The 27,271-nt window shown below is 48.1% G+C and overlaps 1 protein-coding gene and 1 long non-coding RNA gene across 2 annotated transcripts in view; one reads left to right on the top strand and one right to left on the bottom strand.

Annotated features, from left to right (window-relative positions):
• Positions 1–6,186: 6,186 nt before the first annotated feature.
• On the bottom strand, positions 6,187–10,440 carry LOC137327762 (uncharacterized). Its single transcript, XR_010964545.1, has 3 exons — positions 10,352–10,440; positions 7,062–7,211; positions 6,187–6,474 (listed from the first exon to the last, which is right to left on the bottom strand). It is a non-coding gene; the product is annotated as an uncharacterized lncRNA (long non-coding RNA).
• Positions 10,441–18,133: 7,693 nt separating this feature from the next.
• The window catches only part of ctr9 (CTR9 homolog, Paf1/RNA polymerase II complex component), a 72,770-nt gene continuing 63,632 nt past the window's right edge, over positions 18,134–27,271 (top strand). The window contains 1 exon segment of the mRNA XM_067993602.1: positions 18,134–18,256. Coding sequence (XP_067849703.1) covers positions 18,134–18,256 — 123 coding nt within the window.

Below are 27,271 nucleotides of genomic sequence, written 5' to 3'. Positions count from 1 at the left end.
AGCACAGTGTTCTCCAGGGGTTGGTGCTACAGCCATCAGGCTCTTCAGCTAATGCTCTGACATACGGCTGGAGGTCACATTCAGGGCGAATGGGCTTCCAGGCCAGTGGACATGGATGGGTTCACTTGGCATTTCAACAGGCTCGAGGTGTGAACGGTGCAATAGGACATTATCCACTTTCAGACTCTGTGCGGGGTAAGTCAGTGTGTCTCCAGACAGACAATATGACAGTCGTCCGGTTTGTCTACAAACAGGGTGGGACTCCCTCCTGGGGTCTTTCTGTCAAGATGACACGTTGCTTCCCATTGGTGCTTGAACGACGGGGTGACACTCTTGGTGCCACATTTGGCCGGCGTGGACAACACTACAGTCGGCACACTCAGCTGCTCTGTAGTCCACCCTGACGAGTGGATGATCCACACTGAGGTAGTCCAGAATATCTTCAGGACTTGGGGGGGTGACCAGATCGATCGACTTGCTCGGATCACCGGACAATCACCAATCTGCTCGAGGACCTCAGACTGTCAAGGTGGAGGCTGGGACAGTCTTTCGTTCTTTTGTTTCTCGATTCTGTTGCTCGGGGTTGCCTGGTCTCCAGGATGCTGGAGAAAATCGCAGCAGGTGGTGGTTCTGGTTAACCCTTTACTGACCTCACAAACCGTGCTTCTCAGAACCCCTGTGTTGAATGCTGCCAATCTGACTTCAGGAGCCCACCGGAGAACGCCAAGTCATTTGGAGATTAAAGACGTCCCTACTTTTTGAGGGAATCTTTACGCTTCATTCCGACATCCTCCACACTCTGCTGGACACTGTCCAACTGGCACTCAGGGTGAGAAGGGTGGACCCTGCAAGGGAACAGAATCCGGCTCCCAGGACAAATAGGTCAAAGTGAGTGTGATTCATGGGCGCTCGATTGATGGCCTGGCTGGCTGTTGAGATGGAATGCCCATCAGATTAGGGTACACCAGCAGCGTGGCACTCATGGGTAATACTCACTTTATCAGGTCTGTCCTGGTCACTTCAGCCTCCGTTCCCCTACAAGTACCTCCATCCTCCTTGTCCTCAGTGCTACTTGGTTAGTCCCCAGCAGTGTGTGAAGAATGCCTGAATGACCATCAGCTCCCTTGTAAGCTGACCCTTTGTGAGCTGCTCCCTTGTCAGGCCCTCTTCATTCTCCAAGTAACTCGGCGTTTTCCACCCACCTGGTTGTCTCTTGGGTCTTGTGGGGAGTGTTTGGTTTGTGTCTTTTCCTCGTTCTGGGTTGCCTTTGGGTGTCAACAAACTGAGTCCTGGAGTGTGCTAAAAGTGAACAATGCACGGGAGCCAGGGAGGGAGGGGAGACATGTGGGCACCTTCTCCAAAGTTAGGACACCTGAAAAATGTCTTAAAAGGGAGGTCATGCCTTTAGAGATTTTCCCCAGGAAATTGTGCCGGTGCTTCCCGAGAATGAGGTCGACATTCCCCCCGTTCAACCCGTTCACAGTTAGCATTTAAAGAATAGGTTGGGACAGTTTTCGTTCAAGCTGTAACGAGACAGAAGTGGGAACTCTGGACAAGGCACCGACCAGATTTAAATCATCGTCGAATGTTCGGGGAGTGGCTGCTGGTTCAGAGCTGGACTGGAGATCGTTGGAGACCAGGCTCGGAGGCAACTGTGTTCAGATGGTGTCCCCAGAGTAGAAGTGGAAAAGCAATCGTCTTGGACCTGTCTGTCATTTCTTGTATGTTTTAAGACCCATGTTATTTCCACAAATTAAATATGAGAAGTTCAACATATGGAAATAAACATGGAAGGAAAATTAACCAACTTATTGTGTTTTGTGATTTGTGGACGGGTCATAACAAGGAACAGAAAGGGGGAGAGATGAGTTCTCCAATGGGGGATTGCAGATTGGGGATCGTCCCTGGGCTCAGCTCCTGACTGGGTGAACTCTCTGAGCCACACACCAGGTAGGGCCCAGAGACAATCCTCAATTTGCACAAACAAACATGCAAAAAGTATTTAAGATAGTCTATCAGGCCCATCAAGCTCGCCCCATCCAGTAGACAGAATAACCTCACACGCTGTCTCCTGGAACAGACAAAGAAATGTGGACAATCCAGGAAAAAGCCTCTGGGCAATTGCTCTCCCACTCCCTGAGGCTCGAGGAGAGCAATGTTGCTCCTGACACATCACAATCTGAACTAACCACTAACTCCCTGTAACTGGCAATGTCCTCTCAGGAACTTGTCAAGTTCCCCTTTAAAAGGACTGTCGTGCCCCCACACTCCCCACATGTTGTGTACGTTTGTTCCAGAGGGTGATGACTCTGACAAGTCGTAGAATCACACAGCACAGGAGGCCGCCATTCGGCCCATCGTGCCTGTGCTGGCTCTTTGAAGGAGCTTTCCAATTAGTCCCACTCCCCCCCTGCTCTTTCCCCACAGTCCTGCACATTTTTCCTTTTCAAGTATTAATCCGATTCCCTTTTGAAAGTTCGAGTGGATGGAATTATAAGTGGGTGGAATTCTGTCATGCGATCCCCACAGTTCCTGTAACTAAATCGCCAAATCCCACGTCAGGAAAAACTGAATTTGGCCGATTCAGTCACCAAAGAACCAATGGCTCTTTCTGAGTCCCAGGTCACAGCGAGGAACATCTCCAAAGTCCGATTAAACAAAAAGGTTGTGAATTGGTACAAAAAGAGTCCCGGGGGAAGGGATTGTGGGGCGAAGAATTAAGTGGGGACAGTGGGGGGTGAACAAGACCAGACTGGCATCCTTACCCAACCGTGTATTAAGAGGCAGAATTTAGTGTAGGGTTTCCAACCCTTGGGGATTCTCCAGGAATTGAAGATTGATCTCCTGGACACTGTTGGGAACAACCCGGGAAATAAATCACAGTGACATTAAAACTCGGGGTGTTTTTTCCATTTTCTTTGAACACTTTTGTTTATTTTTTATAAAAATATTGGAGATGGGGAGAAAAGGCTGTTTGACTGGGCGGGGGACGTAGGAGGCAGGAGGTCATGTGACGAAACCTCCAGGAATGCTTCCAACCAGAGTTGGTAACCCTCGTTGTGTGACTCCTGCTATTTATATATGAAGACAAAATCAAATAAGAATTGAACGAATTGATAATTATGGGCAGAACAAAAAACAAAAACGTGTGCAGAATGTGAACACTGTTGAACGATCACTGACTACTGAGGCACAAGTGGGTCTAAATAACAGTTTAATGAACAGAAAGGCTGCACATTAATGGCACAGGAATTAACCTGCGATATAATGGGCCAGATTCTGCTGTCAAAATAACAGTGAGGCCAATGGGGCTCGCCGTTATTTACGAGCAAATGGTTCAGTAACTTCAGGCGAGGGACAGATGTGTGGTTAAACGTGAATATCCAGATGTTGCTGTCCGAGATGTGACACTCCGTCGTGAGCTTTGTGAAAACGGCATCTCGCTGTCTGCTCACCATTGAAATACATTGAAAGGCGTGAAGTTCCTGTATTTGCACAGTAGAAACAAACTAAACTCACCACAGACAGTTAAATCAAATCATTTCAGTCTAAGTTCCATTTTAACAAGGTGGTAAGTGTTAATTACTGCCAGTCAACCTCTCTGGCACGGAAAATTAACTATTACAAGTCTCATTCCTTCAGGTTTAAATTGTTGGAGATTTTAAAAATGTAAAATTTAAAATTTAAGTTGTATTTTCCTTTTCCTTTCTGTCTGTTTTTTCTCTCTCTCTTAATCCAATCATTCTCTCCCTCTCTTTATTTCTCTTTCTGTACCTGTCCTTGTGCTGTTTAGTTCACAATCCATCACTCTGATTGGTGAAGGAGATACCCAGTTACTTGCCCTGTTCACTCAGGTCCCAGATGCCCTGTTTCACTCACTGCCCCGTTATCAGCTCGCACTTTCAGCAACTTGCCCCTCCAAAAATTTAAAAACCCAAACCTGCGAGGGATGGTCTAACTAACGGCAGATGCAGCTCGATGCCCTGCTACAGTTCACCAATGGGAGATTGCAGATTGGGGATCGTCCCTGGGCTCAGCTCCTGACTGGGTGAACTCTCTGAGCCACACACCAGGTAGGGCCCAGAGACAATCCTCAATTTGCACAAACAAACATACAAAAAGTCTTTATCTACTGATAGTCTATCAGGCCCATCAAGCTCGCCCCATCCAGGAGACAGAATAACCTCACACGCTGTCGTCCCACCTTTCAGTAACGCTGTCTCCTGGAACAGACAAAGAAATGTGGACAATCCAGGAAAAAGCCTCTGGGCAATTGCTCTCCCACTCCCTGAGGCTCCTGGAGAGCAATGTTGCTCCTGACACATCACAATCTGAACTAACCACTAACTCCCTGTAACTGGCAATGTCCTCTCAGGAACTTGTCAAGTTCCCCTTTAAAAGGACTGTCGTGCCCCCACACTCCCCACATGTTGTGTACGTTTGTTCCAGAGGGTGATGACTCTGACAAGTCGTAGAATCGTGCAGCACAGGAGGCCGCCATTCGGCCCATCGTGCCTGTGCCGGCTCTTTGAAGGAGCTTTCCAATTAGTCCCACTCCCCCTGCTCTTTCCCCACAGTCCTGCACATTTTTCCTTTTCAAGTATAAATCCAATTCCCTTTTGAAAGTTCGAGTGGTTGGAATTATAAGTGGGTGGAATTCTGTCATGTGATCCCCACAGTTCCTGTAACTATCTCAGATTTAAATTTAGCAATTGAGCTAGTATCAATTGCCGTTTGCGGAAGAGAGTTCCAAACTTCTACCACCCTTTGTGTGTAGAAATGTTTTCTAATCTCGCTCCTGAAAGGCCTGGCTCTAATTTTTAGACTGTGCCCCCTACTCCTAGAATCCCCAACCAGCGGAAATAGTTTCTCTCTATCCACCCTATCCGTTCCCCTTAATATTCTATAAACTTCGATCAAATCACCCCTTAACCTTCGAAACTCCAGAGAATACAACCCCAATTTGTGTAATCTCTCCTCGTAACTTAACCCTTGAAGTCCGGGTGTCATTCTAGTAAACCTACGCTGCACTCCCTCCAAGGCCAATATGTCCTTCCGAAGGTGCGGTGCCCAGAACTGCTCACAGTACTCCAGGTGCGGTCTAACCAGGGTTTTGTATAGCTGCAGCATAACTTCTGCCCCCTTGTGCTCCAGTCCTCTAGATATAAAGGCCAGCATTCCATTAGCCTTATTGATTATTTTCTGCACCTGTTCATGACACTTCAATGATCTATGTACCTGAACCCCTAAGTCCCTTTGGACATCCACTGTTTTTAACTTTTTACCATTTAGAAAGTACCCTGTTCTATCCTCTTTTGATCCAAAGTGGATGACCTCACATTTGTTTACATTGAATTCCATTTGCCACAGTTTTGCCCATTCACCTAATCTATCAATATCGCTTTGTAATTTTATGTTTTCATCTACACTGCTTACAATGCCACCAATCTTTGTGTCATCGGCAAACTTAGATATGAGACTTTCTATGCTTTCATCTAAGTCGTTAATAAATATTGTGAATAATTGAAGCCCCAAGACAGATCCCTGCGGGACTCCACTAGTCACATCCTGCCAATGTGAGTACCTTCCCATTATCCCTACTCTCTGTCGCCTTTCGCTCAGCCAACTTCCTAACCAAGTCCGTACTTTTCCCTCGATTCCATGGGCTTCTGTCTTCGCTAACAGTCTCTTATGTGGGACCTTATTAAATGCCTTCTGGAAGTCCATATAAATAACATCCATTGACATTCCCCTGACCACTACTTTAGTCACCTCTTCACAAAATTCAATCAGGATTGTCAGGCACGACCTACCTTTCACAAATCCATGCTGGCTCTCTCTGATTAACTGAAAATTCTCGAGGTGTTCAGTCACCCTATCCTTAATTATAGACTCCAGCATTTTCCCCAAAACAGATGTTAGGCTAACTGGTCTATAATTCCTTGGTTTCCTTCTCTCTCCCTTCTTAAAAAGCGGAGTGACATGTGCAATTTTCCAATCCAGAGGGACAGTTCCTGAATCCAGAGAACTTTGAAAGATTATAGTTCGGGCATCTGCAATGTGCTCACCTACCCTGGGATGGAAACCATCTGGTCCTGGGGATTGGTCACTCTTTAGTGCTCCAGGAATGCTTCCAACCAGAGTTGGTAACCTTCGTTGTGTGACTCTTGACTACTGAGGCACAAGTGGGTCTAAATAACAGTTTAATGAACAGAAAGGCTGCACATTAATGGCACAGGAATTAACCTGCGATATAATGGGCCAGATTCTGCTGTCAAAATAACAGTGAGGCCAATGGGGCTCGCCGTTATTTATGAGCAAATGGTTCAGTAACTTCAGGCGAGGGACAGATGTGTGGTTAAACGTGAATATCCAGATGTTGCTGTCTGAGATGTGTCACTCCGTCGTTAGCTTTGTGAAAACGGCATCTCGCTGTCTGCTCACCATTGAAACACATTGAACGGCGTGAAGTTCCTGTATTTGCACAGTAGAAACAAACTGAACTCACCACAGACAGTTAAATGAAATCCTTTCAGTCTAAGTTCCCTTTTAACAACGTGGTAAGTGTTAATTACTGCCAGTCAACCTCTCTGGCACGGAAAATTAACTGTTACAAGTCTCATTCCTTCAGGTTTAAATTGTTGGAGATTTTAAAAATGTAAAATTTAAAATTTAAGTTGTATTTTCCTTTTCCTTTCTGTCTGTTTTTTCTCTCTCTCTTAATCCAATCATTCTCTCCCTCTCTTTATTTCTCTTTCTGTACCTGTCCTTGTGCTGTTTAGTTCACAATCCATCACTCTGATTGGTGAAGGAGATACCCAGTTGCTACAGCAAAATGGGGCCCAGTAGGTTTCATTTTGGGAGTATTTAACTCTCATTACATCGAGTCTACGGCACAGAAACAGGCCATTCGGCCCAACTAGTCTAGGCTGGCGTTGCTGCCCCACATGAGCCTCCCTACGTCATCTAACCCTATCAGGATATCCTTCTATTCCTTTCTCCCTGGTTTGCTGATCGAGCTTCCCCTTCAATGTATCGATAATATTCACCACATGACTTACCAAAAAAACATCTGGGTTTTCTTTCGATGACAGATGTTGAAGTTACAACCACTCAGGGCAGTGTTAGCCCTTCCGTACCCAGAAGAGTGAAGAACTTTCATTTTCAATCGGAATTGAGAATTCCTTTTGGGGCCACCTTCCCAGGTTTAGCTGAAGAATTTGCACAAAGTGTGTTGAGGAAATGCATAAAGAGATACCTGACCATATTAACTCTCTAATACACTTAAACCATAAATGATGGATATTTGACCATATTAACTGACCAGCTGAATATAATAGAAAGCTTATGTTTTAGTTTCTCACCAAAGACATACAGAAGCGCTATTGTCTGCTTACATTGATAACTGTCTGACTAACAGAAATGAATGACCATATAGCCTTGAGACTAGGCACAGACCTACTGATAAAAAAGACTGTTTATTAAGGAAAAACACTTTCCCAGGCCTGTGTCCAAATATCACGAGGCAGTCATGAGGAACCAGAGGGTGGGTTCCCTATTTTCATTGACTAATTACCTGAACCAATAAAGAATGTACGTGTACGCCCATATTCTACGACAGGTGGGCGTTGCTAATTAAACTGTATAAACGTGAGCTGTTTCCTTTGTTCAGAGAAGAGGTTGTTCTGACCATTGTTTTATAGCACTCTATCCTTGTATACAAGTTTCTTTTAATAAATTCTTTCTTGTCTCAAAATAAGTGTTTGGAGTTAATGCATTGTCATAGGTAATTAAGTTTTTGACAGTTTTTGGAGGTCCCACCGAGATCACTTGTGATCCCCGGTAAGTACGGACGCAGGTTGTCTGTACAAGCCGCAGACGCACTGCGATTGATAAGTGTATGCATTAACTGACGTGACTAATTCTTCTGTTTGTCTTTAGGAATTGGAAGGCGATCATTGGAAACGTGTTTCATGTAGACAAGGAGAAAAAAAAAGGGGGAAGAAAAAAAAGAGAGAGAGAGAGAGACGCGCGACAGATTACTCGATATTATCAGCTGCGGTGTTGTAGTAACGGGCTGAGAGAGAGCAATAACGGAGTAGATCTGTGATGCCGGTGATTACTAGACTGACGTTGAGGCTGCTGTACGGGACCGACAGACGGTCAGCTGCTAGTGGAAAAAGGCGCCAGGAAAAGAGAGAGGTCACCAGGTTACGGACTTGTGTAAAATAAAATTTTATCGTTCGGAAAAGTGTGAAATTGTAATTCGGACAAGCGCAGACTGGTTGTCGCGTATTTCGGAAAAGTGTGAAATTACAAGTCTGTAGTGGCGACAAACGCAGACTGGTGTAAATGTCGAGGATTCGGAAAAGTGTGAAATTCTGGTTTACCTGATGCATAGCGTTTAGATAGAAACACTAATAGTGTTCCCCCTTCTCAAAATGAGAAGCACTTTTAAAAAAATCTTGCGTAAGTCAGCTGACTCAACTAAGTGCAGACGTTTCTCTCACGCACCGAGCCTGAGCTGGTTATTAAGAGGGTTTTAACCCCCCCGTGAAGGCCAGGACCTTAAAGTAGGTGTAGAGAACACATGACGTCTTGTCCAATCTGCTGAATTATCCAAGTGCGGATCGGTGACCGTTATATCGTTGTGTAGTATATCGTAGCGATTGTAAATAGAAGCTATGGGTGTCAGCACATGCAAAATCCCTCCAAAGGGAACGCCTGCTGCTTATATGTACAGAAACTTTGGGAAAGAAACAACTGACGAGTTGATAGTTTGGTCAAAATGGACCAGGACTAGAAAATATCCTTTTCCCGAAGACAGCACATTTAATATGGATAGAATTAAGCGATTAGAAAAATGTTTAAAAGACCGAGACCCGAAAAAGAAAGGTTCTTTTGTTTTCAGTGTACTGTCTCTTTAAAAAGCCTGTCCTTATTGTGAGTGTTTTCTGTCGGTGTTGCGGGCCACGCCCCCTTCTTACTGCGTCTTACGTGTTTTCCTCTTTTGTGTAATATATCTGTTTTGTCTTGTGTTTAATTCTGAGATTGCTGAATTAAAATTGGAGTTATTGAGGTTAAGTGACCTATTAAATTCTGGTTCTTATAAAATGTGAGCATGTCAAATTCCAGACATGGGATCTTCAAAAAAAAATTGGCATTTTGAATTTTTATCTTGTGATTGGTTATGGTTTAAAAAAAAGGTTCCAAAAAATAACGGGACAGATAAAAAAAAAAGCTATCTGGTATCACCGTGATAGGAAAAGTCGGAAAGCTGGAACAGCTCGGAGAGCTGGTCACAATCATACCCACTAAAAGAATGTGGAAAAAAAATGATTGGAAAGCTGTAGTTGTGTATGACGAGCAAATTATAAAACTTACGAAGCAATTAGAAATTGAGGGGGACTTAAACAAAAGTTGATCACAACAATCTGGAAATACTGGACTAACTAAAATCTAAAATGTACGATGGGAGATGTTATTTCCCGGTATGAATGTTTTTCAAAAAAAGAATTCATGTGAAAATTACGTTGACGTATGCTGAGAACGCTGCGTGAATCTGATATCTGGCTCCGTCGTTTTGTTTCTAAAGAAAAAGTTAACCCCTTCCAAGGACACTGACATCTGTTTTCAATTCACCAAGTAACAATCTTTGCATTTATATAAAATAATTGACAAAATGAGGTTTAATTGTAAAAGAAAAGATAAAGTGCAGCTTTAAAGAATTACAAGTTACAGTTGCAGGATGATCTCTGGTTATAAATTAATTTGATTTTCTTCGAAGCATTTTGTGCGATTGTGATTGATTCTTCCCCGACCCCTTAAGGTTTTTACAAGCAAGAAATAACTAACCCTTATTTCCGTATTGTTGAAGTTAAGAGTTTGGACTGCACTAGTTTTTTTTTAAGATGTTGGTCTGATACCTTTGGAGTCACAGCATTCTGAAAGCGGAAAGAGCAGGTACTGTTTAAACAGTTTTATTGTCTCTTGATAAAAACAATGATTTTTGTGAATTTTGAAGGGAGACAGCCTCTTTCTTCAGGGTGCATGGTGAGGATCCTTGAATCCTCCTCCCCTGAGGGAATAGAAACAAATAACAAAATAAAGGACGGCGATAATGATCATATTGGATTTTAATTGTCGTCTGAAGGATAAGATTAGGGAAAAGGCTGTTTGCAAAGCTAAAGCAAAGTCTGAAAAGAAAGTAAAGATGCTGCAAGCAAACAAGTTGGTTGATAAGAAACATTGGAGAAAACACTTTGATTAAAATAAATCTCAAAAATAGTGTGCAAAATATATAGTGTAAAGCAACCCACAAATGTGAGAAGTGAAAAAAAATCAGTCAAACCTGTGAGGAGAAAATTTGAAGCCAAAATCGCCAAGTCGCTAAAAAAAAAGAATTAAATTTGCTGAGCGTCTCGCGGAATGGAATGAAATATGAAACTTAATCTCAGAGGGAGAAGTGTCAAATTACTGCTACCACGAGAGCCAGTTAATGTTAACCCCTTCCATCCCAAGAAGCCAGACTGTCATGCCAAGAGCAGTTCAAACAGATAGAAATGACCCAGTCGGTTGAGAACTGTCTGAGGCTTGCCCAGAACACAGGTGAACATGAGGTAACAATTGGTATAGGTTATATTATTAAAATTGACCCAATTACTCGGAAATGCCAAAGGCTACAATTGACTGAGATATAAGTTTCCACACAGACAATGCTACAGTGGGAAAAAAAATTAATAAGAAAAGTGAATGTAAAACAAATGGTATCAAGAGAAAGCAAAGGTTGGACAATTGGAAGTCCATTACTTGAGCTATGTACCGACACAGGGTACTAAACACCTATCAGTTTTACCCCACCACAGTATGATAAGGAAGTTCGACAAGTTCTGGGGCTATTCAATTTTATTTTGAACTATTCACGAATAGTAGCTCCAATACAAGATCTGGCCAAAGGGGGGAGACCTTCCCTGACAAATTATATAACTCTCATTGAGAATGCTAAGAAAACTCAAGAATTATATCAACACCTCCTAACTCAAGTGTTAAAACAAAGCGCGACATGGAATGGAGGTGGACATCGTAAAAGAGATAGACAAATGCGGAGACGTAAAAGATCTGTGATAAGTGATATAGCAACTGCCTTTAATATGGGTGCCTCAGTTGTTAACACCATTGATTTGGCAACATTAGATCAAAGGGTCAGAGATTTCGGGTCTCGCATTAAAGATATATTTTAAAAATAAATGAAAATATAGATAAGGAATTGTCTGAGGATCAAACGCTGACCATACATTTGCAAAGGATAGCTACAGTGCTAGAAACACATGCCCGAACCATTAATAAATTAATAAAAGAGGAATATAACGTATCTTAGCAGGCGGCTGCTAATGACATCTGCAGTACATATGGGAACTGGATTGTGGAACAGACACGAGAGAATCTAGCCCAGATACAGGCAGGGGAAGTACCCTTATGGATAACGAATCAACAAACTGAGGGTGAACCTGACCTGTGGGCATGATGGAGGTGGTACCTCCGACCGGCTGTTAGCAAACAAGAACATCACCCCTTGCCAATTCAGGGCAATGGTGCGGGTGTACCCCACTCAAGTGGAGTGTAAACCTGACGGAGGAGGGCTCTTAGGGTTGGTACTAGTAATACTGGTGATGGCACCCGAAACCCAGGGACGAGAGGTGTACCAAGTACGGAATATTGGGGTAGTGAAGGACGGAATGCACATATCCCATCACAATATGTTACCATATGCTGTAAAAAAAAGTTTAAAGGGAATTTGGCTGGAACAAAATTAAAGGGATGTGTTACTAGACATGCTGTCACTGTGTGTCCACATAGTGTTGGACACAGCCCAGAAGCACAGTGTGGGTTTAACAATACCGGTACCAATCAGGATATTAACTGTACCATGGAGGCCCCAGAGGCGGATCTAAAACCCACTTAAGTGGTATATGCCGGAGAGGGCGATTACTGTGTTACAACTAATTTGAAAACATTTAAATATGCCAATCTAACTTGTGATATTTTAAGTCCAGAATTCTACTCCATTCCTGAAGTCCCGGTTCGGATTGGACCCGAGGAACTGGTAGAGATACACCGGCATAACCTCACCACCTTACAAGTTTCTGAGGACGTCAAAAAGGACTTAAAAGAATATCAGGACACATTTGGGTATCTGACACCCCTGTTGCCTAAATACTTGAAAGCATTGCGAATGGAGATACGCCTCTCCCAGAAGGTTTATTATAACCTACAACAGAACAATAAAAATATTAAGCATGACATTGACCAAATTAAAGTCACCACTTGGTGGGATGACCTCTGGAATTGGGGACTGAATATACAGATCCATCCTCAGATTAGATTAATTTCACATGTATTAGTCGTAGTGCAGTTTGTTGCAATATGATTCTTGATTTTCATGGCATGCAATAAATGTAAGCAGAGGATGAAGGGTTTGGCAAAGATAGTAAAACAGAGCCTGGGTGAGAATGTCCCCATTGTCTCTGTGATTTCAACTAAGAACACATTTTAATGGTACCGGGAGTAGCACCCGCTGGGGTAAGGTGCATGTAAAAGGGAAGACAATTATAGTTGGATAGGATTATCAGATGCTCTGCCTCTCTTCCACCCGGACTGGTGGCCAACACGAAGGGAACCTGGTTAAGATGAGGTACAGCATCTAAGAGGATATTATAGGGATAAAATTTGGATTAAGGGATATAAAGGGGTGGGTGCCAATCTCGAGTTCAAAGGTCAGGCCCAGTAGTTGATTGATTAACCCATAAATCCCCATACAAGGACCCCAGCGGTGGTGTACCAGAAAAAAAAACTTACTGACTAATTAAACTGTTATAAGAGACTGTTGCAGCATGGCATGTCCTAAACTGTTGGATCATTTGGGAATAGTTGGCTCGGCATGCCTGGTCGTGTGGGTGGGAACTGGCATAAAACCCGCTACAACCCCTGCTGCAAGCAGACTCAATCATGTTTCAAGAGAACTGCATGTCAATACTTTTTTATACATGTCATATATGTATGCAAAGCGTCAGGGTATCTCCAGTTGCTGGGTGTACTCACATATCCCAGTTCAATCCAAGGGAGGCATTCCCCTCAGACCAGTCCCCCGAACTTCCCAAGAAATAGCAGAGTGGGTAATAAATCAAATTGAAATTAACGGGAACAGAATGCGAGATAGTGGCTGGATAAACTCGAAGACAAGTAAGACAATGTTTGTGAGAGAGCAATGGAAGGAGCACACAATCACAACAAAATGTGAAACCAGATTTCGGGGGTGGTACCAGCCCAATTACGATCGGACCCATAAACCTCAGTTTCTGATCCTTACAAATACACCAAGAACTAATGGAGCAATATGTTTGAGTAAGAATTCAGTAGGGGGTGATACGATGGGATGGAGTAATTGCACTCAGTATATAAATATGACAGAAACCAGCATCAGTAGTACCATCAGGTGGAAGCCTTGCACAGGTGGCCAAATTTACATAGATGGAATAAACTTTAAAAAGTCCCCTGCAATCACTGCGTATAATGAAACCTACTTTATTTGTGGCCACAAGGCATGCCCATGGTTGCCTCAAAAATGGACCGGATCATGTTACTTGGGATATGTAATCCCATATGACCGACACTCATCGTCCCTGCCTCAATATCCTACTGGGCAACGAGTAAAGAGGGTAATTACTGAGGCTGACCGATTCTGGGCCATTGCTTTCCCTCGGTGGGGAGTGAGCATGGCCACCAGAGAAATCATTAAATTGGCCAATATCTGGGAAATAGTTGCTAATGAAACGGCAGAAGCCTTAAAGGAAATAAGCGCAGAAATGACAGCCATTCGTACGGTCACCTTACAAAACCGTATGGCCCTTGATTACCTGTTGGCAGAGAAAGGAGGAACATGTGCACTAATTGGATCTGAATGTTGTACCTACGTACCTGATAGTTCAGAGAATATTACTAATTTGGCCGATCACATCCAAAAGGAAATTGAGAAACTCAAGCAGCCCCCTTCGTTCACTCTTTGGGGCTGGGCAACAGGATGGCTGGGTTCCATTGGGACTTCTCTAGTTCAAGGGTTAGTCATATTCGTTGTTATAATTCTTACAGCCTATTGCTCTGTCAAATGTTGCTGTGTTATGATGTCCAATCTGGGTACACATATAGCGCCCACAAATTTGATGGTGCAAGTAGGGGTGACACAGGATGAGGTGCAGGAGGAGTTTGAACGTCTGGGTGGAATAATGCTCTACTAGAATATTGTCCTTTATAAAGGACAAAAGGGGGGAATGTGGAAATGCATAAAGAGATACCTGACCATATTAACTCTCTCTAATGCACCTAACTCACGAATGTAGAAATGCATGATGGATATTTGACCATATTAACTGGCCAGCTAATTCAATTTAAAGCTCACATAATAGTTTCTCACGAAAACACATCGAAGCACAATTGTGCAATTACTCTGAGCTTTCTCATGCTGATAGCTGTCTGACTAACAGAAATGAATGACCATATAGCCTTGAGACGAGCTATGGACTTACTGATAATAAAGACAGTTTCTTAGGGAAAAAGCACTTTCCCAGGCCTGCGTCCAAAATATCGAGACGGCCATGGGAACCAGAGGGTGGGTTCCCTATTTTGATTGACTAACTACCTGAACCAATAAAGAATGTACGTGTACACCCATATTCTGTGACAGGTGGGCATTGTTACTGAACTGTATAAACGTGAGCTGTTTCTTAAACTCAGCGAAGACGTAGCCCTGACCATTGTTTGAGGCACTCTTCCACGTGTACAAGCATCTTAATAAATTCTCCCTTGTCTTATTCTTGTTTGGGTGTTAATGCTTCGTAGTTTAAGTTTTTGACAACTGGGGATAGGTGGGCTAGATGGACTAAAGGTCTTCTCCTGCCTGCAACTGTTACTATGTTACCCAACTGGTTCACTACTGTCATCTTTTTTTTTTATTCGTTCATGGGATGAGGGCGTCGCTGGCGAGGCCGGCATTTATTGCCCATCCCTAATTGCCCTTGAGAAGGTGGTGGTGAGCCGCCTTCTTGAACCGCTGCAGTCCGTGTGGTGAAGGTTCTCCCACAGTGCTGTTAGGAAGGGAGTTCCAGGATTTTGACCCAGCGACGATGAAGGAACGGCCGATATATTTCCAAGTCGGGATGGTGTGTGACTTGGAGGGGAACGTGCAGGTGGTGTTGTTCCCATGTGCCTGCTGCTCTTGTCCTTCTAGGTGGTAGAGGTCGCGGGTTTGGGAGGTGCTGTCGAAGAAGCCTTGGCGAGTTGCTGCAGTGCATCCTGTGGATGGTACACACTGTAGCCACTGTGCGCCGGTGGTGGAGGGAGTGAATGTTTAGGGTGGTGGATGGGGTGACAATCAAGTGGGCTGTTTTATCTTGGATTGTGTCGAGCTTCTTGAGTGTTGTTGGAGCTGCACTCATCCAAGCAAGTGGAGAGTATTCCATCACACTCCTGACTTGTGCCTTATAGATGGTGGAAAGGCTTTGGGGAGTCAGGAGGTGAGTCACTCGCTGCAGAATACCCAGCCTCTGACCTGCTCTTGTAGCCACAGTATTTATATGGCTGGTCCAGTTAAGTTTCTGGTCAATGGTGACGCCCAGGATGTTGATGGTGGGGGATTCGGCGATGGTAATGCCGTTGAATGTCAAGGGGAGGTGGTTAGACTCTCTCTTGTTGGAGATGGTCATTGCCTGGCACTTAACTGGCACGAATGTTACTTGCCACTTATGAGCCCAAGTCTGGATGTTGTCCAGGTCTTGCTGCATGCGGGCTCGGACTGCTTCATTATTTGAGGGGTTGTGAATGGAACTGAACATTGTGTGAACATCCCCATTTCTGACCTTATGATGGAGGAAGGTCATTGATGAAGCAACCGAAGATGGTTGAGCCTAGGACACTGCCCTGAGGAACTCCTGCAGCAATGCCCTGGGGCTGAGATGATTGGCCACCAACAACCACTACCATCTTCCTTTGTGCTAGGTATGACTCCAGCCACTGGAGAGTTTTCCCCCTGATTCCCATTGACTTCAATTTTACTAGGGCTCCTTGGTGCCACACTCGGTCAAATGCTGCCTTGATGTCAAGGGCAGTCACTCTCACCTCACCTCTGGAATTCAGCTCTTTTGTCCATGTTTGGACCAAGGCTGTAATGAGGTCTGGAGCCGAGTGATCCTGGCGGAACCCAAACTGAGCATCGGTGAGCAGGATCTAGGGAAGGATATCTGCCGTCCTCACCCGGTCTGGGCCTATATGTGACTCCAGCCCCACGCCAACGTGGTTGATCCTTAACCGTCCTCTGAAGTGTCCCAGCGAGCCACTCAGTTGTATCAAACTGCTACACTGCGGAGGTTCAAGAAGGAGGCCGACCACCACCTTCTCAGGGCCACTCGGGACAGGCAATAAATGCCGGCCCTGCCAACGACGCCCACATCCCGAGAATTAATTTTCAAAAATATTACGGATTGCATGAATCCCTGTGTTCAGTTACAGGGAACAGGTTTGATAAAAAGAGCTCATTAATGTCAACAGACAAGTTCTTTCAAGAGTGACTAAATAAATAACATCATTATTGTTCACCTCACACTCCTGCATTATTGAACCTCTGCTCGCAACTCGTCCTCAAAAATATCAGATTAAAATGCAGTCACTGGCCTCACCGAGTGTGAGGGATACTTGCACACTCATTGTCGGGATCACAAATACACAGCTTATGACTTCTGGTGAAATGGAAAGCATCGCTCCCTCTCCAATTGATCCCCTCCCCATCTCTCCTCAAGATAATGACTCACGCTGGACAGTGTGGTTCCGCTTTGCATTTATATAGCACCTTTCACGTCCTCAGGATGTCCCAAAGCGCTTGACAGCCATTTGAAGTGTAGTCACTGTTGTAATGTAGGAAATGGGGCAGCCAATTTGTACACAGCAAGATCCCACAAACAGCAATGTGATAATGGCCAGAAAATCTGTTTTAATAATGATGGTTGAGGGATAAATATTGGTCAGGACTCTGGGCTGAAGTCCCCCCCGCTCTTTACAATCTATATTAACGATTTGGAGGAGGGGACCGAGTGTAACATATCAAAGTTTGCAGATGATACAAAGATGGGAGGGAAAGTAGAGAGTGAGGAGGACATAAAAAACCTACAAGGGGATATAGACAGGCTGGGTGAGTGGGCGGAGATTTGGCAGATGCAATACAATATTGGAAAATGTGAGGTTATGCACTTTGACAGGAAAAATCAGAGAGCAAGTTATTATCTTAATGGCGAGAAACTGGACAGTACTGCAGTACAAAGGGATCTGGGGGTCCCAGTGCAAGAAAATCAAAAAGTTAGTTTGCAGGTGCAGCAGGTGATCAAGAAGGCCAACGGAATGTTGGCTTTTATTGCTCGGGGGATAGAATATAAAAACAGGGAGGTATTGCTGCAGTTATATAAGGTATTGGTGAGATCACACCTGGAATACTGCATACAGTTTTGGTGTCCATACTTGAGAAAAGACATACTTGCTCTCGAGGCAGTACAAAGAAGGTTCACTCGGTTAATCCCGGGGATGAGGGGGCGGACATATGAGAAGAGGTTGAGTAGATTGGGACTCTACTCATTGGAGTTCAGAAGAATGAGAGGCGATCTTATTGAAACATATAAGATTGTGAAGGGGCTTGATCGGGTGGATGCGGTAAGGATGTTCCCAAGGATGGGTGAAACTAGAACGAGGGGGCATAATCTTAGAATAAGGGGCTGCTCTTTCAAAACTGAGATGAGGAGAAACTTCTTCACTCAGAGGGTAGTAGGTCTGTGGAATTTGCTGCCCCAGGAAGCTACATCATTAAATAAATTTAAAACAGAAATAGACAGTTTCTGAGAAGTAAAGGGAATTAGGGGTTACGGGGAGCAGGCAGGAAATTGGACATGAATTTAGATTTGAGGTTAGGATCAGATCAGCCATGATCTTATTGAATGGCGGAGCAGGCTCGAGGGGCCGATTGGCCGACACCTGCTCCTATTTCTTATGTTCTTAAATCCTCAAAAACCTTTTTATGGTATGTGTTTTAATTGTGGAAAAAATGGACATTGGCGATCGAATTGTCCTCAGTCCAACAGAGGGTCTGCCGATGGTCCACCGCAAAATTATGCTGATCAATCCACCTCTCGACCCCAAGCCCAATTTTCGACTGGGAATCCATGGGGTAATTCAAATCGTAATGATCCCGGAAATTATCCCGCATGAAACCCTCGAACCCCCACGTGTCAAAAACCTGATTGTCAAGTGCCGATAGTCTCTGTGATTGCTGGCCAAGAACCATGACTCTATCTACACATGGTGGGTAAACAAGTGCCCTTCCTTGTCGATACGGGTGCTACTAACTCTTTATTGTCCAAAGAAATGGCAAAAGAAGCCCCCAAAACGGAGAAAAGTGTACAATGTGTTGGCCTGTCAGGAGTTACACAAACCATGCAATGGTCAGAACCATTAGACATAAAATCAGAAGTATTCCACGGACAACATGCATTCCTACTATCAGAGGACGCACCCGTTAATTTACTCGGACGTGATCTCTTATGCAAAATGAGAGCCACCATGAAATGTACGGATAAGGGATTAGAAGTGTCTATCCCCGAAGAAACTTTTGGAATGTACTCCCTCCGAGAATTTGAGTCACCCGTCATTTATAAATGGTCAATGAACAGCAGTGGCTCTCTGGCCATAAAACTTCGAAGATTGGTGGGGTCCCTGCAGTCCGTATCTAGGGCGGCATCTGATTACCGAGCATCCATTAATTTAACCTCCTGGAAATACAATTTACACTGTACAGCCGACTTTGATGAAACTGGATCCGCTCGATCTCTCTCTCTCTCTCTCAGGATCCCCTCTCCCTCTCTCTCTCTCTCAGGATCCCACCCCCCTCTCTATCTCTCATTCTCTCAGGATCCCCTCTCTCCCAGGATCCTTTCTCTCTCTCTCTCTCTCTCTCTTCTCTCTCTCAGGATCCCTTCTCTCTCTCTCTCTCTCTCTCTCTCTCAGGATCCCCCCTCTCTCTCTCGGGATCCACCCCTCTCTCTCTCTCGGGATCCCCCCCTCTCTCTCTCTCGGGATCCCCCCTCTCTCTCTCTCTCTCTCGGGATCCCCCCCTCTCTCTCTCTCTCTCTCGGGATCCCCCCCTCTCTCTCTCTCTCGGGATCCCCCCCTCTCTCTCTCTCGGGATCCCCCCTCTCTCTCTCTCGGGATCACCCCTCTCTCTCTCTCGGGATCCCCTCTCTCTCTCTCTCAGGATTCCCCTCTCTCTCTCTCTCAGGATCCCCTCTCTCTCTCAGGATTCCCCCTCTCTCTCTCTCTCGGGATCCCCTCTCTCTCTCTCTCAGGATCCTCTCTCTCTCTTTCTCTCTCTCAGGATCCCCTCTCTCTCTCTCTCTCTCTCTCTCTCAGGATCCCCTCTCTCTCTCTCTCTCTCTCTCAGGATCCCCTCTCTCTCTCTCTCTCTCTCTCTCAGGATCCCCTCTCCTCTCTCTCTCGCTCTCTCAGGATTCCCCTCTCTCTCTCTCAGGATCCCCTCTCTCTCTCTCTCTCTCTCTCTCTCAGGATCCCCTCTCTCTCTCTCTCAGGATCCCCCCTCTCTCTCGCTCTCTCAGGATTCCCCTCTCTCTCTCTCAGGATCCCCTCTCTCTCTCTCTCTCTCTCTCTCTCTCTCAGGATCGCCTCTCTCTCTCTCTCAGGATCCCCTCTCTCTCTCTCTCTCAGGATCCCCTCTCTCTCTCTCTCAGGATCCCCTCTCTCTCTCTCTCAGGATCCCCTGTCTCTCTCTCTCTCTCTCTCTCTCTCAGGATCCCCTGTCTCTCTCTCTCTCTCTCTCTCAGGATCCCCTCTCTCTCTCACTCTCTCAGGATCCCCTCTCTCTCTCTCTCTCTCAGGATCCCCTCTCTCCCTCTCTCTCTCTCAGGATCCCCCCTCTCTCTCTCTCAGGATCCCCTCTCTCTCTCTCTCTCAGGATCCCCTCTCTCTCTCTCTCTCAGGATCCCCTCTCTCTCTCTCAGGATCCCTCTCTCTCTCTCAGGATCCCTCTCTCTCTCTCAGGATCCCCTCTCTCTCTCTCTCTCAGGATCCACTCTCTCTCTCTCTCTCTCAGGATCCCCTCTCTCTCTCTCTCTCAGGATCCCCTCTCTCTCTCTCTCTCAGGATCCCCTCTCTCTCTCAGGATCCCCTCTCTCTCTCTCAGGATCCCCTCTCTCTCTCTCTCAGGATCCACTCTCTCTCTCTCTCAGGATCCACTCTCTCTCTCTCTCAGGATCCACTCTCTCTCTCTCTCTCAGAATCCCCTCTCTCTCTCTCTCAGGATCCCCTCTCTCTCTCTCCTCAGGATCGCCTCTCTCTCTCTCTCAGGATCGCCTCTCTCTCTCTCTCTCAGGATCCCCTCTCTCTCTCTCTCTCTCTCTCTCTCAGGATCCCCTCTCTCTCTCTCTCTCTCAGGATCCCCTCTCTCTCTCTCTCTCTCTGGATCCCCTCTCTCTCTCTCTCTCTCTCTGGATCCTCTCTTTCTCTCTCTCTGGATCCCCTCTCTCTCTCTCTCTCTCAGGATCCCCTCTCTCTCTCTCTCTCTCTCTCTCTCTGGATCCCCTCTCGCTCTCTCTCTCTCTCTCTCTCACAGCATCCCCTCTCTCTCTCTTTCAGGATCCCCTCTCTCTCTCTCTCTCAGGATCCCCTCTCTCTCTCTCTCTCAGGATCCCCTCTCTCTCTCTCAGGATCCCCTCTCTCTCTCTCTCTCTCTCTCTCTCTGGATCCCCTCTCGCTCTCTCTCTCTCTCTCTCTCACAGCATCCCCTCTCTCTCTCTTTCAGGATCCCCCTCTCTCTCTCTCTCTCGGGATCCCCTCTCTCTCTCTCTCTCTCTCGGGATCCCCTCTCTCTCTCTCTCAGGATCCCCTCTCCCTCTCTCTCTCGGGATCCCCTCTCTCCTCTCTCTCTCGGGATCCCCTCTCTCTCTCTCTCGGGATCCCCTCTCTCTCTCTCTCAGGATCCCCCTCTCTCTCTCTCTCTCGGGATCCCCTCTCTCTCTCTCTCTCTCTCGGGATCCCCTCTCTCTTTCTCTCTCTCAGGATCCCCCCTCTCTCTCGCTCTCTCAGGATCCCCTCTCTCTCTCTCTCAGGATCCCCTCTCTCTCTCTCTCAGGATCCCCTCTCTCTCTCTCTCAGGATCCCCTGTCTCTCTCTCTCTCTCTCTCTCTCTCAGGATCCCCTGTCTCTCTCTCTCTCTCTCTCTCAGGATCCCCTCTCTCTCTCACTCTCTCAGGATCCCCTCTCTCTCTCTCTCTCTCAGGATCCCCTCTCTCCCTCTCTCTCTCTCAGGATCCCCCCCTCTCTCTCTCTCAGGATCCCCCTCTCTCTCTCTCTCTCAGGATCCCTCTCTCTCTCTCTCTCAGGATCCCCTCTCTCTCTCTCAGGATCCCCTCTCTCTCTCTCAGGATCCCCTCTCTCTCTCTCAGGATCCCCTCTCTCTCTCTCTCTCAGGATCCACTCTCTCTCTCTCTCTCTCAGGATCCCCTCTCTCTCTCTCTCTCAGGATCCCCTCTCTCTCTCTCTCTCAGGATCCCCTCTCTCTCTCAGGATCCCCTCTCTCTCTCTCTCAGGATCCCCTCTCTCTCTCTCTCAGGATCCACTCTCTCTCTCTCTCAGGATCCACTCTCTCTCTCTCTCAGGATCCACTCTCTCTCTCTCTCTCTCAGAATCCCCTCTCTCTCTCTCTCAGGATCCCCTCTCTCTCTCTCTCAGGATCGCCTCTCTCTCTCTCTCAGGATCGCCTCTCTCTCTCTCTCTCAGGATCCCCTCTCTCTCTCTCTCTCTCTCTCTCTCAGGATCCCCCCTCTCTCTCTCTCTCTCTCAGGATCCCCTCTCTCTCTCTCTCTCTCAGGATCCCCTCTCTCTCTCTCTCTCTCTGGATCCCCTCTCTCTCTCTCTCTCTCTCTGGATCCTCTCTTTCTCTCTCTCTGGATCCCCTCTCTCTCTCTCTCTCTCAGGATCCCCTCTCTCTCTCTCTCTCTCTCTCTCTCTCTGGATCCCCTCTCGCTCTCTCTCTCTCTCTCTCTCACAGCATCCCCTCTCTCTCTCTTTCAGGATCCCCTCTCTCTCTCTCTCTCAGGATCCCCTCTCTCTCTCTCTCTCAGGATCCCCTCTCTCTCTCTCAGGATCCCCTCTCTCTCTCTCAGGATCCCCTCTCTCTCTCTCTCTCTCAGGATCCCCTCTCTCTCTCTCTCTCTCAGGATCCCCTCTCTCTCTCTCTCTCTCAGGATCCCCTCTCTCTCTCTCAGGATCCCCTCTCTCTCTCTCTCTCTCAGGATCCCCTCTCTCTCTCTCTCAGGATCCACTCTCTCTCTCTCTCAGGATCCACTCTCTCTCTCTCTCAGGATCCACTCTCTCTCTCTCTCTCTCAGGATCCCCTCTCTCTCTCTCTCTCTCTCTCTCTCAGGATCCCCTCTCTCCCTCTCTCTCTCTCAGGATCCCCCCTCTCTCTCTCTCAGGATCCCCTCTCTCTCTCTCTCTCAGGATCCCCTCTCTCTCTCTCTCTCTCAGGATCCCCTCTCTCTCTCTCAGGATCCCCTCTCTCTCTCTCAGGATCCCCTCTCTCTCTCTCTCTCAGGATCCACTCTCTCTCTCTCTCTCTCAGGATCCCCTCTCTCTCTCTCTCTCAGGATCCCCTCTCTCTCTCAGGATCCCCTCTCTCTCTCTCTCAGGATCCCCTCTCTCTCTCTCTCAGGATCCCCTCTCTCTCTCTCTCAGGATCCACTCTCTCTCTCTCTCAGGATCCACTCTCTCTCTCTCTCAGGATCCACTCTCTCTCTCTCTCTCAGAATCCCCTCTCTCTCTCTCTCAGGATCCCCTCTCTCTCTCTCTCAGGATCGCCTCTCTCTCTCTCTCAGGATCGCCTCTCTCTCTCTCTCTCAGGATCCCCTCTCTCTCTCTCTCTCTCTCTCTCAGGATCCCCCCCTCTCTCTCTCTCTCTCTCAGGATCCCCTCTCTCTCTCTCTCTCTCAGGATCCCCTCTCTCTCTCTCTCTCTCTGGATCCCCTCTCTCTCTCTCTCTCTCTGGATCCTCTCTTTCTCTCTCTCTGGATCCCCTCTCTCTCTCTCTCTCTCTCAGGATCCCCTCTCTCTCTCTCTCTCTCTCTCTCTCTGGATCCCCTCTCGCTCTCTCTCTCTCTCTCTCTCACAGCATCCCCTCTCTCTCTCTTTCAGGATCCCCTCTCTCTCTCTCTCTCTCAGGATCCCCTCTCTCTCTCTCTCTCAGGATCCCCTCTCTCTCTCTCAGGATCCCTCTCTCTCTCTCTCAGGATCCCCTCTCTCTCTCTCTCTCTCAGGATCCCCTCTCTCTCTCTCTCTCTCAGGATCCCCTCTCTCTCTCTCTCTCTCAGGATCCCCCTCTCTCTCTCTCTCTCAGGATCCCCTCTCTCTCTCTCTCTCTCAGGATCCCCCTCTCTCTCTCTCTCAGGATCCACTCTCTCTCTCTCTCAGGATCCACTCTCTCTCTCTCTCTCTCAGGATCCCCTCTCTCTCTCTCTCTCTCTCAGGATCCCCTCTCTCTCTCTCTCTCTCAGGATCCCCTCTCTCTCTCTCTCTCTCTCAGGATCCTCTCTCTCTCTCTCTCTCTCTCTCTCTCTCTCAGGATCCCCTCTCTCTCTCTCTCAGGATCCCCTCTCTCTCTCTCTCAGGATCCCCTCTCTCTCTCTCTCTCTCAGGATCCCCTCTCTCTCTCTCAGGATCCCCTCTCTCTCTCTCTCTCTCTCTCTCTCTCAGGATCCTCTCTCTCTCTCTCTCTCTCTCAGGATCCCCTCTCTCTCTCTCTCTCAGGATCCCCTCTCTCTCTCTCAGGATCCCCTCTCTCTCTCTCAGGATCCTCTCTCTCTCTCTCAGGATCCCCTCTCTCTCTCTCTCTCTCTCAGGATCCTCTCTCTCTCTCTCTCTGTCTCAGGATCCCCTCTCTCTCTCTCTCTCTCTCTCTCTCTCAGGATCCTCTCTCTCTCTCTCTCTGTCTCAGGATCCCCTCTCTCTCTCTCTCTCTCCCTCTCTCAGGATCCCCTCTCTCCAGGATCCTTTCTCTCACTCACTCTCTCTCTCTCTCAGGATCCCTTCTCTCTCAGGATCCCTTCTGTCTCTCTCTCGGGATCCACTCTCTCTCTCGGGATCCCTCTCTCTCTCTCTCTCTCTCTGTCTCTCAGGATCCTCTCTCTCTCTCTCTCTCCGGATCCCCTCTCACTCTCTCTCTCCGGATCCCCTATCTCTCTCTCTCTCAGGATCCCCCCTCTCTCTCTCTCTTTCTCAGATCCTCTCTCTCTCTCTCTCTGTCTCAGGATCCCCTCTCTCTCTCTCAGGATCCCCTCTCTCTCTCTCTCTGTCAGGATCCCCTCTCTCTCTCTCTCTCTCAGGATCCTCTCTCTCTCTCTCTCTGTCTCAGGATCCCCTCTCTCTCTCTCTCTCTCTCTCTCTCCCTCTCTCAGGATCCCCTCTCTCTCAGGATCCTTTCTCTCACTCTCTCTCTCTCTCAGAATCCTTTCTCTCTCACGATCCCTTCTCTCTCTATCGGGATCCCCTCTCTCTCTCTCTCTCTCTCTCTCTCGGGATCCCTCTCTCTCTCTCTCTCTCGGATCCCTCTCTCTCTCTCTCTCTCGGGATCCCTCTCTCTCTCTCTCTCTCTCAGGATCCACCCTCTCTCTCTCAGGATCCCCCCTCTCTCTCTCAGGATCCACCCTCTCTCTCTCAGGATCCACCCTCTCTCTCTCAGGATCCACCCTCTCTCTCTCTCTCTCTCTCTCTCAGGATCCCCTCTCTCCCAGGATCCTTTCTCTCTCTCACACAGGATCCCCCACTCTCTCACACACAGGATCCCCCCTCTCTCACACACAGGATCCCCCCTCTCTCACACACAGGATCCCCCCTCTCTCTCACACAGGATCCCCCCTCTCTCACACACAGGATCCCCCCTCTCTCACACACAGGATCCCCCCTCTCTCACACACAGGATCCCCCTCCTCTCACACACAGGATCCCCCCTCTCTCACACACAGGATCCCCCCTCTCTCACACACAGGATCCCCCCTCTCTCACACACAGGATCCCCCCTCTCTCACACACAGGATCCCCCCTCTCTCACACACAGGATCCCCCCTCTCTCACACACAGGATCCCCCCTCTCTCTCACACCGGATCCCCCCTCTCTCACACACAGGATCCCCCCTCTCTCACACACAGGATCCCCCCTCTCTCACACACAGGATCCCCCCTCTCTCACACACAGGATCCCCCCTCTCTCACACACAGGATCCCCCCTCTCTCACACACAGGATCCCCCCCTCTCTCACACACAGGATCCCCCCTCTCTCACACACAGGATCCCCCCTCTCTCACACACAGGATCCCCCCTCTCTCACACACAGGATCCCCCCTCTCTCACACACAGGATCCCCCCTCTCTCTCACACAGGATCCCCCCTCTCTCTCACACAGGATCCCCCCTCTCTCTCACACAGGATCCCCCCTCTCTCTCACACAGGATCCCCCCTCTCTCTCACACAGGATCCCCCCTCTCTCTCACACAGGATCCCCCCTCTCTCTCACACAGGATCCCCCTCTCTCTCACACCGGATCCCCCTCTCTCACACACAGGATCCCCCCTCTCTCTCACACAGGATCCCCCCTCTCTCTCACACAGGATCCCCCCTCTCACACACAGGATCCCCCCCTCTCTCACACCGGATCCCCCTCTCTCTCACACCGGATCCCCCTCTCTCTCACACAGGAATCCCCTCTCTCTCACACCGGATCCCCCTCTCTCTCACACCGGATCCCCCTCTCTCTCACACAGGATCCCCCCTCTCTCACACTGGATCCCCCTCTCTCTCACACCGGATCCCCCTCTCTCTCACACCGGATCCCCCTCTCTCTCACACCGGATCCCCCTCTCTCTCACACCGGATCCCCCTCTCTCTCACACCGGATCCCCCTCTCTCACACACAGGATCCCCCCTCTCTCTCACACTGGATCCCCCTCTCTCTCACACAGGATCCCCCCTCCCTCACACACAGGATCCCCCCTCTCTCTCACACAGGATTCCCCTCTCTCTCACACCGGATCCCCCTCTCTCTCACACAGGATCCCCCCTCTCTCTCACAACGGATCCCCCTCTCTCACACACCGGATCCCCCTCTCTCACACACAGGATCCCCCCTCTCTCACACACAGGATCCCCCCTCTCTCACACACAGGATCCCCCCTCTCTCTCACACAGGATCCCCCCCTCTCTCTCACACAGGATCCCCCCTCTCTCTCACACAGGATCCCCCTCTCTCACACAGGATCCCCCCTCTCACACACACAGGATCCCCCCTCTCACACACACAGGATCCCCCCTCTCACACACACAGGATCCCCCCTCTCTCTCACACAGGATCCCCCCTCTCTCTCACACAGGATCCCCCCTCACTCGCACACAGGATCCCCCCTCTCTCGCACACAGGATCCCCCCTCTCTCACACACCAGGATCCCCCTCTCTCTCACACAGGATCCCCCCTCTCACACACACAGGATCCCCCCTCTCACACACACAGGATCCCCCCTCTCTCTCACACAGGATCCCCTCCCTCTCTCACACAGGATCCCCTCTCTCTCTCACACAGGATCCTCTCTCTCTCTCACACAGGATCCTCTCTCTCTCTCTCTCTCTCAGGATCCCCTCTCTCTCTCTCTCTCTCTCTCTCAGGATCCCCTCTCTCTCTCTCTCTCAGGATCCCCTCTCACTCTCTCTCTCAGGATCCTCTCTCTCTCTCTCTCTCTCTCTCTCAGGATCCCCTCTCTCTCTCTCTCTCTCAGGATCCCCCCTCTCTCTCTCTCTCAGGATCCCCTCTCCCTCTCTCTCAGGATCCCCTCTCCCTCTCTCTCTCAGGATCCCCCTCTCCCTCTCTCTCAGGATCCCCTCTCCCTCTCTCTCAGGATCCCCTCTCCCTCTCTCAGGATCCCCTCTCTCTCTCTCAGGATCCCCTCTCTCTCTCTCAGGATCCCTCTCTCTCTCTCAGGATCCCCTCTCTCTCTCTCAGGATCCCCTCTCTCTCTCTCAGGATCCCCTCTCTCTCTCAGGATCCCCCCCCTCTCTCTCTCTCATTCTATCAGGATCCCCTCTCTCTCAGGATCCCTTCTTGCTCTCTCTCTCGGGATCCCCCCTCCCTA

This window comes from Heptranchias perlo, chromosome 12 (assembly GCF_035084215.1).
Source record: "Heptranchias perlo isolate sHepPer1 chromosome 12, sHepPer1.hap1, whole genome shotgun sequence".
Lineage (NCBI taxonomy): Eukaryota > Metazoa > Chordata > Chondrichthyes > Hexanchiformes > Hexanchidae > Heptranchias > Heptranchias perlo.
Note: the sequence above shows the minus strand (reverse complement) of the source record. Positions and strands in the feature narration are given on the sequence as shown.